This window comes from Danio rerio, chromosome 16 (genome assembly GCF_052040795.2).
Source record: "Danio rerio strain M-AB ecotype USA chromosome 16, GRCz13ab, whole genome shotgun sequence".
Classification (NCBI taxonomy): domain Eukaryota; kingdom Metazoa; phylum Chordata; class Actinopteri; order Cypriniformes; family Danionidae; genus Danio; species Danio rerio.
Window position 1 is genome coordinate 15,590,789 of NC_141036.1, and position 14,506 is coordinate 15,605,294.

At 33.7% G+C, this 14,506-nt stretch overlaps 1 protein-coding gene across 14 annotated transcripts in view; it reads left to right on the forward strand.

Moving 5' to 3' along the window:
* col14a1a (collagen, type XIV, alpha 1a) overlaps nt 1-14,506 on the forward strand; it is a 320,593-nt gene that overhangs the window by 212,277 nt on the left and 93,810 nt on the right. For all 14 annotated transcript variants that reach the window (XM_087286725.1, XM_087286726.1, XM_087286727.1 and 11 more), the window contains 4 exons: nt 5,930-6,073; nt 6,234-6,398; nt 8,146-8,184; nt 10,831-10,969. In XM_087286725.1, the coding sequence (XP_087142851.1) occupies nt 5,930-6,073; nt 6,234-6,398; nt 8,146-8,184; nt 10,831-10,969 (487 nt within the window). The remainder of the gene's footprint in view (nt 1-5,929; nt 6,074-6,233; nt 6,399-8,145; nt 8,185-10,830; nt 10,970-14,506) is intronic.

The following is a 14,506-nucleotide window of genomic DNA, read 5'->3' on the forward strand; positions in this document are numbered from 1 at the left end:
AATTAAAACAGGTATGGAAATGTTAGGGAAATTAAAATAGTGTAAGATGTAATGTAACTAGTGAGGAAACACTAGAATAAGATTAGGAAAAATAAGTGAAGCACAATCTGAAGCCAAAGAAATTAATTATAAGAACATTTAACAAATAGAAAATTAAGCATATTTACATATGATAAAAATTATTGAGAATTAGAAAAAATAAGTTGTTAAACAGTAAACAAAAATAGATAAATTAATTAATTAATTCATTAATTCATTAATTCATTAATAAAAGAAATGGATAAAAGGAGTCTTTATTTGATGAAGGAAAAAATGGAAAAAAAAAATTTTTTATTAAGTCATGAGCTAAATTCTATATATATTAATTAAGAGGACATATGGATGAACTTTGGGGGACTGTAGTCTTGTACCTACCAGACATCTGAGTACACTGGCAAATGGAAAGGTGTTTGAAAAACACAGAGCAAAATGGCTGTGGACACTTGTGACATGAACTTTTTGCCCAGGATTTACTGAGGACTGAAAAAGCTACATGTGCTCAGAGACATTCAAAAGAGACACTAACAAGAGACTGATGAACTGATCAAAAAGAAAAAACGCTCCACCAGAACTTTACATCAGCTGAGTCAAAGAAAAAAAGCCAGCCCAAAGAGAGAGGGGGAAACACTGTGCCCTGATATGAAGGAATTTCAGGACAACACAGAAAAGACTAGCACCATCTGTGAACTAGTTGTCTCAGGTTGCGAGGGGGGATAGTCTGACAGTCCATCTCAAAGTGGCTCCTAAAGTCCAAATTAAGTTCAAGCATTACAGAAGGAAAATTAAGAACAAGCTACCCATTCTTGAATCAAATCAGACTCCTGTCAATTTTAGAGAAATTACTATCATGCAAATTTTTAAGTAAGAAAAAGTGTTATAAGGTAATTTTAAGGTGAAACTTTAAATGTGTAATGATGAAATTATATATTATGATGAATGGTAAATAATTTAGGTTTAAGTTTTAATAGGTTTAATCATAAAAGTCCTTAAACATTGAAGGATAAATTACAATGCAGCAGATTGACTAAAGAAAAAGAGAAAAAGCTTTTGATAAGGCAATAAATAATTTGGAGAATAAATAAGAATGGAATTAAGTATTTAAATTAAAATTAAGTAAAGGAAATATCTTAGCATAATTATGTTATGAATGGCCTAAATCAAGATTGAATATTGAAAACTGGAAAAAGATTCACATTTTGAAAAATGATTACAAAAATGATACAGTTAAAGGGAAGATTGAAATAACAATTTTAATTAATTCATAGGACATGATAAGATCAAAAAGTAACAGTTCTAAATTACTAAAAGAAAAATTGAAAGAGAAAAGTGTTTAAGAAAACAATATAAGGAATTAATAAGGAATAATAGTTAAAACAGAGCAAAAATAAATTTACAAAGCATACAGTAAGTTTTAGTCAGCTGATAAAAAAGTGCATCAAAATTGTATAAACAACTAGTTTAATGGGAGTGCCTTAGGAAATAATTATGAGCCAAAAGAAAATAACTCAAAGACAAAAAAGGAATTAATATATAGATCAGAAAATAAATTAGTAAAGGAAAGAAGTGTCAAATTCCAACTAAATGATTGTCATTACAGGACTGAGATGCAGATAAAATCAGCCAGCACAGTGAGGTTAAAATGGATTAGATGCAGAATCTGCCCAGAAAGAAAACCACTAAATGCTGAAATAGGTATAAAACTCTATTGAAACGTGTAAAAATATAAGAGCACTAATAGAAACATCTAGATAATGTAATATGCAATCTGTCCTAGACATTTCTATTTAAATTTAAATTCAAAGTAGTAATAAATTATAAGTAACTAATAATATTTAATTGAAATTAATTTGATAATTGAAATAAATGGTTAATCAAGACAGATAAAAGAGGCTTAATGTTGATAATATGATTTAAGAGTAATCAATAGGAGAAGATTTTCCAGCTGAAGTTCATATTGTATGTGAAGATATGTTCTTTTGGATGGTAAATATATTAAGTGCTTAGTTTCTATTGAGTTTATTTTAGGTAACTACCAGAGGAGGGTAGAAACTTGTTTGTACTTGTGTAGCTTGGTGAATAGCATATACTGTATACACCAGAATGCATAAAGGGTTATAATAAGGGAGAAGATCTTAGGATGGACACTGTCACAATATGTGGATGATTGAATTATCTACAACTTCACATAGCTCTAGTTCAATTAAAAGACTTGAGTGGAGACCATTGCTCCAAACAGTGAGATATGATGACTGTTTTTGATGTTGACTGGATAGAGAATTATTCTGTAAACAAGCACAGTTGAGAAACTATGATGAGTAGATGATTAGAGGTAGCATCAGGAGCAGATTATGAAGCAGGGATAGTTATTACATCTGTGACAAGAGAAGTATTTCCTAAATTTTGAAATGCCTTCAGAAATAAGTTCATAATGGGTTTGCATTCATAAAGTATTCATGAAGTTAATGAATGATCAATAAATAAAAACATCTAACGGAGTATGAAAAATTATGAATAAAGCAAAAGAGAGAATAATTGTATTATGCTCAATTACCAGAAATGGCTGAAAGAGATGAAGATGATCCATCAAGACCAACACTCAATGAAATATGTGAAAATAATAAACTTAATGGGATTAATTTGCTACCAAGTGCATTGGTGAGTGATGGCATGGAAACTGACAGAAACAGGCATCTAACACCGCATCGCATGAACTGCTATTGGGTCGACCCTTGAAAGAAGCCTTGAAAGAAACCTTGCAAGAAACAGCATGACCCTTGCAAGAAACCACATGAAACTTTGCATAAAACCTGGCATATAATCTCACCTATACCCTTGCATAAACCTCTTGGAATGGTTTGCAAAGATGTCTAATGCAGTAGGGACTTTAATGAAGAAACAAATAATTGCCATGTGCAAAGCGATATCTGTGCAGGAAACCAGAAAGAAGCCATGTGAGAGAGCAGTGATACAAGGTCCAACTGGTCTAGGTGATTGAGTCTATCTGAGGATGCTCTGGAGAGCTCAGGAGGAAAGGACCATATCTGGATGAGGGCAAATCCAACAGCTGCCAAAGGGGATGTCAACGATGGGGTACCAATGCCTCAAAGGAGCGAAAGGGAACATCTCCAGCAAGGGAAAGCTGACCGGAAACAGAGGAGCCTGAATATTCCAAAGCTCTGAGCTACTAAGTGCAACGTGTGGAAGCAAGAGTTTTTCAGAGCAAAGAAAAGAGTGATTCTGATAATGTGCCTGAGTACCACATACAGCAGTGCCACAAGTCAAGGGATGATGAATGCACAACTGCAGATTTCAGAACTCAGACTCTTAACCACACATCTCCATCAACATCTTTTCAAAGTTTAATGAAGATGCTGATAGCTTACAAGAAGAGAAACAAGGATGAGCAAAGATCAAGATCAACATTTGATGCTTTTTACGTTTGCATATTGATTTTGTTTGCATATTGCTTTCATGGTACCGATATATAATATCACTTCAGTATATTCTACATGAGTGTGAAAACTAGCAGCTAGCACTGAACCAACTGAATACTTATGCTTAAAACTTTATTGTCTTTGATGTGTTAAGAGAAAAACAGAGTACAGTCTTTTACTTCCTTTAAATCAAAAGTGACAGGGAAGATGTTTGGCTGGACTTCTGTCAAAGTACGGTGGCATAATCTAGTCAATTGATAACAGCTATGTGTCTAATATCAGTCACTAGATAGAGGTAATTAAGAGAACTGGATTATGAAATTGCACTTTGGGGTTAAAAGACAATAATATTAAGACTAAAGTCTTAAGAGGAGGGATTGAAGAAGATTTCTATTCTCTCAGTGTGAAGTATTTTCTAAGTGTAAAGCAGTCAATTTTCTCTTCACAAAATGTATGTAGTGTTTGCAGAAACATGCCAGCGTGTGTTAAAAATACAGTGTTATGTCTGTGTAAGATGAGTATGCCTACAGGAGCAACACTAGGAGAAGGCTGAGTGACTGATTGTGTAGAATAACTGAATATGTAAAGCACTGATCATATATGTTAAATACTTGTATGAAGCTATATGTGTCAGAAGTTAGAATGAGTAACATAGTATCAATTTATTATCCTATTATAACTATGTATGTAAACACTTAATCCTTTTGCATAAGTTGCATCTATACTTTGCTGACATAGACCTGTAACATCTCTGCTGACATGAGCTAGTGGGCTGAGAGCCAAGAATAGCAGGACCCCTTAGACTAAAAACCTATTCAAAAATGGTCAAGAGTTAAAAAGAGACTTAGGGGTGTGTCAAATAATCCTGTATAAAAATTGTAACAAACACAGATACTTCAGAAGGTGCAGGAGAGACTTCAGAAGGTGTCCAGGAGAGACTTCAGAATGCTCTGGGGTCTGCTCTGCTCTTTCTCGGCTTTATTATGGAGAATAAAGTCTATTTTCTGATATTCAAAACCTCTGGTCTGATAATTTGTAATTAATTGATAAGTCAAAATTTACGACAAAAGTAATGCGTTATATCACTTTTGAGTTACTTTTGTGTAACTTTTTCCTTACCTGCCCGAGGTTTGATCTCTTTCAGAACTTGCAGGTGTTTAGCATTTGACAACCACCTATATGACCTACATCTTCATTTTCCTTTGAAAATGTAGGATTAAATTATATTTTGAGAACTTTCTGAGCCCATAACTATACATGCTGGATATACAGATTAATAGCAGCATGTACAGTAATGTGTTTGCTACTTTTGTATGTTTTCTGTTATTAGTTGAGTAAATTCACTGCCCATAAAAGACTGCAATAAAATGTGTAAAGATAATAAAGAGTACTTACAGTAAATAATTTACATTAAGGCAGAAATAGATTTTAAACATTTCAAATTTTTAATAACCAAATGAACGGTAAGACAGTAAAAAACACCCCCAAATCTTTGAGCTTTTTACATTGAATAAATTACTTCAGAACATGAACATATGTCAATCATTTGTTGTTCAGTTGGAGGTGGGGTGCAGGTGTAGTGCTCGGTCTGTGCTTTGCATCCTGTTTTGTGTTGTAGGTTGTTTTTTTCTCTATGTCTCGATGTTTCTTGCAGTTGTCAAGAGTTTTACTTACACAAAAATCCATAGCAAAACTGTAAGTCTCCGGCCTGCCATTGTTTCTGTTTCTGACGGTCTGAAGTGATGACAGGCAATTCGCGGATGAATCGGTCGTTTTAACCGGATCTTCTAAGTGAACCGTTCAAACCCGTTTATTAAAGAGCCCATATTATACATGAAATAGGGTCATATTTTGGTTGTAAGAGTCTCCAACAACAGTCTAATATGCATGTAAGGTCAAAAAACACTTTCATGGTCTTATTATCTCCATTTATTTTATATTTCTTCATTTATTATCTTCTTTCAAAGAATGAAATATACACATATTTAGGACAAGTCAGGGAACTGTGTATGGGCTTTACCTGAACAGTTATAAAATTACAAAATTTTTAAAATGATCAAGTGACTGCCTAGTTCTAGAGATAACGTGAGTTATGACATGATTATTTTAATCTGATAATTATTTTTTTTGCATCTTATTTTAGGAGTTAAAAATGATAACAACAACATTCACAGAAACCATACAGCACAAGTGTTATTTTAACAAAATTGTAATTATTAGTATTTTTTAAATACACACTTTGTTTATTTAATCCACAATTTTTGTTTCACAATTACTTCAACTCTCTAAAGGTTCTGGGGTGAAGTTTCAACAAAACATAGCTTCCTGGCAAACACAACGTCATGATGAAAGTTCCTGTAAAATCCATCACTTCTTGGCAACCCAGAGTCTGTGAAGCAGTGTAAATCCTGCTCTTGGCATGAGGCAGTAACATCTATTTATGACTCTTGATTCAGGTCGAGCCATCAAGCATGTCAAGGAGGCCATCTTTTCTGAGGATGCGGGTGTGAGGAGAGGCATCCCGAAAGTGCTGGTTGTGCTCACCGACGGCCGCTCTCAGGATGATGTCAACAAGATCTCCAAAGAGATGCAGATGGAGGGTGAGTCGAATGTTCCCTCCACATAATAACTTAATTTTCATGTTGTTTAAACAACAGCTTTTGAAAAAAACACCAACTGTCTTGTGGTTTGGTTGTTTGGCTGTTAAAAATAGGACTTTAAACGCTGTAATAAAAGTCATGTTTTCTTGTTTCACCGTAGGCTACATCATCTTTGCCATTGGCTTCGCTGATGCAGACTATGGGGAGCTGGTGAACATCGCCAGTAAACCTAGCGAGAGACATGTGTTCTTTGTGGATGATCTGGATGCCTTCAAGAAAATTGAAGAACAGCTCATAACTTTTGTTTGTGAGGCTGCGACTGCCAGTACGTCCCTTTGAGAATACACAGAAACTTCCTCTTGCAGTTTGGTGTGATGTAATGTTGAACGTTTTATACTGTAAGATTAAAAAAACTTGCTATATAGTAAATGCAGTTATGGCACATGACATTGTTGGGTACAATTCAAAATATAACATGTTCATTATTTCCTTAAAGGTATAGTTCACCCCAAAATTGCAGTCTTTGTCATTATTCACTCATCACCAGGTTATTGCAAACCCAAATCTTTGGTTGATTGTTTTAAGATAATTTTAATATATTATATATATTTTTTTTTAACCCATTAAGCCACCCAAGGGTGTAGGTTTGTACTTGACATTGGTGGGGATGGGTGAATATAATCTCCCCCACAACCTTGCCAAGAATGATATTATTTATATTGCTATTAATTATTTAACTGCTACTAAAATTTGTTATTAATAAATCTTTATACAATTTATTAAGTTAAATTTAATAGTCAGACTCGTAGCCAAGGGGGGTTCAGGTGGTTTGAAAAACCAAATTTTGGATTATTATTATTGTTATTACTGTTATTATTATTATTATTATCGTTATTATTTTTATTATCATTTTTATTTTTATTATTATTATTATTATTATTATTATTATTATTATTATTATTATTATTATTATGTTTGAAATTTTATTATTATTCATATAGACAAATTCTGACTGTGAAAAGTTAAATGTACTAGCCAGGAGTTCGTTTTGGCCAACCATCGTTAGCCAACTAAGGTCGCAAGTTCTGTCGCAATAGTTCATTGATTGGGTGTTTTCCAAATTCGTCGTTCCAATGAATATTCACAAACTGCGTCGCAAACTTCTATGCTTGCAACTACACCTCTGGAGCTGTAGTTAGAAAAATAGTTCCTGGCCGTGTTCTTTTCCCAGTTATACCCCCTATGCCCTATTTATTTATAACATTCTGACATTTAAACTTGGAATGATTATTATTTTTAAACATTAAAGTCATCTCTCAGGTGTAATTTGCTCTCAAAGCATTTTTAAGTTTTTTTTTTTATAAAGTTCAGTTTTATTTTTATTTTTAAAGTTCAGGTTTTTTTTTAGAGTTCACTTTATTATTATTTATTTTCCTAATAAATAATAAATATTACATTAAATTTCTTAATAAATAGCCTCATTATTTATTTATTTATTTATTTATTTATTTATTTACGATTTACATATATTAGAAGATGTGAAAGCTTTTGTAAGTGATTTTATATTAATTTAGAATAGACTATAGAATGTTCTTAATAATATTTGTTAATGAAACATAGGCCCTATATGTGCCATTTACATATATTTCAATTTATATGGAAAGTGAGTGCAAAGTGTATTTACCAAAACTAATAGTGGAGTTTTTTTTAATGTGTGTGCGTGTAAAACAATATAATTAGCAAAAATAAATAATGGGGTTCTTTTCTAAATTACTCCACCTCGTTCAGAGCGTTTGTGGGCCTTTGTGGGATTATTGATGAAAATCAAAAACTTTTTTATATTACAAAGTAAATACTTTTGAAATTACTTCAGCTTCTTCCATTCTCTGAAATCATCCCTTGTGGCACAAGTTAAGATCAAGTATAAAATGGTTGCTGTTAAAATACCTCTGAACAGGATTTTGTATTATATATGTTTTTGAATGCATCATTACACAATGTGTAATTTCCTAAATCACTTTGTTCTCAGGGAACTGATAGACTTTGCACTCTGTTCTGTTTTTCTTTTTCAGCTTGCCCCTCGGTGTTAATGAGTGGGAACACTTTAGCTGGTAAGACAACAATAAATGCTTCACAGTAACCTCTGCATAAAACACACCTTCACTGTGCTGGGTGGGAAGATATGAAGATTTATTCAAACTGTTAGATCTATTCATCCACTGTTAGTATTCAGAAACCCATTTACTTAATTAAGAGCACTGGGTCATGTTATTTGTGCACCATTATCTAGATCTTGAAGGATGAAAAAAAGCACACTTAATTATACTTTACAAACCGTCTCTCTTTTACTAGCTGAACAAATACAGCCTTTGTTGTTGTTTTAACCTGATTGTTTTTGCCGCTGTTTACAAATTTTAGAGGAAATGATATGCTTTAAAACAAATCATTCCCTGTTATAAATATTTATAATGTAACAGCACATTAAATATTATAATATTTATAAGTTCATTTATATGATAAAATATTAACCTGGCATAGGATAGCATTTTACCACTTGTTTATTTTCTTTTTTTTTTCTTTACATTATTTATTAGCATACTAAATTTTGAAGTACATACTCCATCATTTAAATTTTTCAGCTTAGTAAGTTATTTAACTATTTTATTTTATTTTTTTTAATTTTTAATCTAACAATGGTCCATTAAGTGGCATTAAAGATATTTATATATATATGTAGACTGATATATATTTATAAACCAAATTTATTAACTATTTTAAACATTGACAATATTCATTCATTCATTTTCTTTTCGGCTTAGTCCCTTTATTTATCAGCGGTCGACACAGCAGAATGAACCTCCAACTTATCCAGCAAATGTTTTACACATCGGATGCCATTCCAGCCGCAGCCCAACATTGAGAACACTCATACACTCTCATTTACACACATACACTACGGACAATTTAGCTTACCCAATTCACCTGTACTGCATGTCTTTGGACTGTAGGGGAAAACACGGGGAACCCAGAGAGAAGAAGCAAACTCCACACAGAAATGCTAACTGGCCCAGTCTGGGCTCGAACCAGTGACCCTCTTGCAGTGAGGAGATTGTGCTATCCACTGCACCACTTAGAAAATAAATAAATATATTTATAAAATATATAGCTTTTTTATCAAATAAATGCTGATTTTTGGTAGCCAAAGTATATATAAAAAATGTATATTGGTATAATTAGTATTGGTATTGGCATTGAAATTGGTATATAGTAAAATATATTGAACAAAATAATGGATGAACAAACAAACAAACAAACAAACAAATCTTAATGTAAACTTTTAAATGTGTGTCACCATACTAAATTACAAAAATAAAACAGTTTTTGTTTTATTTCTAATTTATAAATTCTTATATCAGGAATTAAAATTCATTCATTCATTTTCTTGTCGGCTTAGTCCCTTTATTAATCCAGGGTCGCCACAGTGGAATAAACCGCCAACTTATCCAGCAAGTTTTTACGCAGCGGATGCCCTTCCAGCCGCAACCGATCTCTGGGAAACATCCACACACACATTCACACACACTCTCATACACCACGGTCAATTTAGCCTACCCAATTCACCTGTTCCGCATGTCTTTGGACTGTGGGGGAAACCGGAGCATCCGGAGGAAACCCACACGAACGCAGGGAGAACATGCAAACTCCACAAAGAAACACCAACTGAGCCGAGGTTCAAACCAGCGACCCAGCGACCTTCTTGCTGTGAGGCGACAGCACTACCTACTGCGCCACTGCTTCGCCAGGAATTAAAATAAATAAAAAAATTACTGTCTTGTCAAAAAAACAAACAAAAAAAAACCACTTAATTCTGACTTATCCTGTACTAAAATCAAGTCAAAAAATGCTGCTTGCTTTAAGAATGTTTAGTCCTCTATGGCAGGGGTCACCAATCTTGGCTCTGGAGGGCCGGTGTCCCTGCAGGGTTTAGCTCCAACTTGCCTCAACACACCTGCCTGGATGTTTCAAGTATACCTAGTAAAATTAGCTTGTTCAGGTGTGTTGGATTAGAGTTGGAGCTAAAATCTGCTGGACACCGGAGCTCCAGGAAAAAGTTTGGTGACCCCTGCTCTATGGCATGAATTTTTGTTTTAGGTAAAAAAATATTTCACCCTAATTGTTGCAGAGTTTAGTTCCAACCCTGCTTCAACACACTTATCTGTAGGTTTCAAACAAGCCTGAAGAGCTCAATTAGTTTAATCAGGTTTGTTTAATCAGGGTTAAAGATAAAGTATGCAGAGCTGTGGCTTTTTGCAAGTTTAATTTGCATCTTTGAATGGAAACATAGCTAATGTGTCTCTTCAAGCTTGCTGTTGGGAAGAATGAACCTAACTGCTCAGTCTCGTTCTTTACCTCCATAAATTGATTCAATATCCATCTCCTGTGTGTATACAGTAAAGCAAAAAATATATATATATTACGGTGAGTTGTCTTGCAATGTTGCCCTCAGGAAACAAATGAAAAACTACCATTTTAGTATATGGATAATGACAAAAAGTGTATTTTCTCAATCAAACATGCTTCTTCACACATCCAAGCATATCACACATATTTTTAATTTAATGATATTTAAATTTAAAAATGTTGAAAAGTTAAATCAATCGTACGTTCTGCTAGCAGTGTTCTTAAGCAGGCTGAGAAATGACAAACCTCTAAGAAAGAAACAAAAAAGTGTTGTAATATTATGTTGTCATTTACAGGCTTCCGTATGATGGAGATGTTCGGTCTGGCTGAGAAGCACTACAGCAGTGTACAAGGTGTTTCGATGGAGCCTGGCACTTTCAACAGCTTCCCCTGCTACCGACTTCACAAAGACGCCCTAGTCTCGCAGCCTACCAAGTAAGTGTGTTTTTACTTTTTTCTTTCATCTAAACTCAAAAGCAAACCTCCAGAATCATTCTGAACCTCTCTAAAACGAATAACACAAAGGAAAGCAGTGTCCTGTCACATTAAAACCCTAAACTGTGCTTAAACAAATTAAGATGAAGCGGTTCTAGTGTGCAGGAACAGATTAAGCTCTCACTTACGCATAAAACAAAGAGCGATGGGGCTTCTGTGCTTGATCCCAGTGCACTGACCCTCCTCCTCTTCGCTAACATGCGATAATATTTAGATTAGTCTTCACTTTCCTGCGCTCAGGGGGAATGTTGTTATTACAGTGGAGGGTTTCGGCGCGAGGGTCTCCTCTCCTGTAAATCTCACAAAACCGCAGCCACACTTTAACTCGCACTCGGGCAGCTGGGAATTACTACCACACTGTTATTATGATAATCTCATCTGTGATTATGAGAAAGGCCAATGACTCACACAGTAACGCCAGAGCTCTGGATACTGTTCACATTCTGATCTCCAGAGCTAAAAAGCTCATAGAAGAACTGCTTTACTGGCTGTGCAGATTCTGTTGCAGGACTCAAATGTAATTGGTTGATTTTATGTATTACTTATCTGTTTATTTATGCTTTTTGATTTATTTGTTTAAATCCCAGTCCCTGTCACATGTTGTATTTGACAATGGTAATTATTTGTTTCGACTCTTCCATGTGGGCTCACTGGAATAGTTTTCAAGGGAGATATAAATAATATAAATTAAATATAAATGTAGATTTTGCTTTTGTTCTTGTTGAGAAGTTATATGTGAGGTTTATTAACTCTCTAAAAATATGTGAATAAGTGAATAGTGATATGAAAGACAAAAAATGCAGATAGTTTAACCATGTTTGTGAGGAAAATATCGAGATAGATTTGTTCTAGTACACATACAGTAATTTCCACTTTAAAGGGGTTTTATGGAGTGTTTGAAGGTGTTAACAGGTGTTTATAAACTGACCATTGTTAAGTGAACAATCAGTATGAAAATTAAACGACAAAAACATTTAATGGAATCAATATACATCTATCCTTCTCAGACATTTATATCAAAATGTAAATATGAGGCTTATCTGACTCTATAACCCAAATCATTTCAAACAAATAGCATTTATTTTCTCTTCCAGACATTTCCATTCACATAAGTACTAGCAAAACGACATGTATGATTTAGAAAAAAATACTCACTCCATCTTTTCATGTTAAAACACAAACTAATGTATTTTGGGAGAAACAGATGGTTTAACATTGTAACGTTGTAAATCCAGCAGCTCTGATCTCTCCTGCAGCGTAGAATAACATGGTGGAGCCCATCATCCATCATGGATCAAATAATATGATCATTCATTCATTCATTCATTCATTTTTCTTCTTAGTCTCTTTATTTATCCGGGGTAGCCACAGCAGAATGAATCCCAAACTATTCTAGCATATGTTTTATGCAGCGGATGCCCTTCCAGCCAGAACCCAGTATTGAGAAAATGACCATAATATTTTATCTTATCATATACTACTAAAATGATGAAATACATGTTCTTACACATAGTTGAGCATCTGAAAATTGAATATTTCACAATATAATTAGGATGTTTGTAAATATTTACAGAAAATTTTAAAAGTTAACCGAAAGTGGTACTATATGCATAAAACATTGGGACTGCAGTGTTGTGATAAATTTGATGTGTTGTCATGGAATCTTTAAAGCAATGCATTCTAAACAATGATCACTTTTAAAAAACTCAGCAGAGTATTTAAAGGTTTCATGTAAAAGGGATAAGGTATGTTTATGTATTGTTGAGTCTCAAGGTACATTGTGGTTGTTTGTTTCCTGGGTTTATTTACCCTTTCTGTTTAAAAATTTTTTCTGTTGTTTCGTGTGTATATTATTATTATTATTATTATTATTATTATTATTATTATTATTATTATTATTATTACTATGCTCACCTGAGTCCGAATTGTTTTACAGTTTTCAAAAGAACCATTTTTCTTTCCAGCATTAAGAACCTTTTTCACAATAAATAACATTTTGTGCAATGAAACAGTTCCATGGATGATAAAGGTTATTCATTGGACCAATGAGGAAAGTGAATAAAAAGTAAAAAACATATAAATAAAAATGATTTAAGTGCTATCATTGTAAGTCATGATGCCACCATCATTCAGTTTCTTCACATTGACCTGGGCTTTAAGCAAGCTGCTAATGATGTAATTGCAATGGCATTCTGCTAAATGAATGAATAGATGAATAAATAGATGAATGAATGAATTATATTGTACTTTGTAGCATCTATGACTACTTCAATAAATAAACTAATTTATGTTATGGATAAACATTGTTTTATGGCATGATTTTTAAGTAAAGTTAATTTACAAATTAATTTTGAGAGGATCTTGTGTTTACGACTGACCATGACTGGTCCCATATTGGCTATCACATGATTTACCAATCAGATGAATCCAAACACACTTTTCTTCCCTGAGTTATTCTCATCTTGAAGAATCCCCCCTCTACCCCTATTCATTCACACCTTTCCTAAATTAATCCAGGATAGAACGGAATGGTGGCTCAGTGGTTAGCACTGTTGCCTCACAGCAGGAAGGTCACTAGTTTGAGTCAGTTGACTTTCTGTACGGAGTTTACATGTTCTTCTTGTGGTCGTATGGGTTTTCACTGGGTTATCTGGTTTCCACCCACAGTCCAAATACATGCTGCATAAGTAAAGTGAATAAACCAATTTGCCACAGTATATGAGGATTTAGTTCTTGACTTTCAACACACAAACATATACCATTCAGTTAGCTGTCAATCACACAGTGACAGCTTTCAATAATCAATAATAGGCCCAAAGAACTAACTCAGGGTATCTCTTGAGACCTACCAGAGCTCAAACTCCCCTCTAACCTTCTGAAACAGAAGAGAGCCCCAGGCTAGAAGATCTTCTGAGCTCATGGTTCTCTCCCGGGTCAGCATGCCAAACACGCATTATTATCAATCACCTGCTACGTGTGAACTCTTGAATAACAGTAAGTTAGCATTTATAGAACTAACGTCTAGTTTTGAACAGTTTTGAACAATGCTTTCTGCAACTTAAGCAAGTGACTCTTGATGCTTAGAGATTATTGTGTTTTTTTGCTAAAGCAGATAACACTTTCCTTCTGTTTGAAGTTGCCATTCCATCATCAGCTGTTGATTAGTTCCTGCTATCTTTACTTGTGTGAAGTTTCTATGTTGATTCTTGCCTTCTTAATTTGCACCTTTGTTTTTGTAAATGTAGTAAATCTGCCTTAATAGATATCATTGCTCATTTTTTTCCTGTACCATGAAACACTAAGGTTCAAACAAAAACTAATTCAAGACATTAAAAAAACAAATCCATTATTCTTAAATAATTGAATGCCTTCAAAATGCTTTATAACCTTTATTGAATATTTAAAAAAAAATTTAAGTCTTACTCTAAATTCAATATATGGAGGAATTGTTTAGTATAAATCAGGTTTATACTGTAT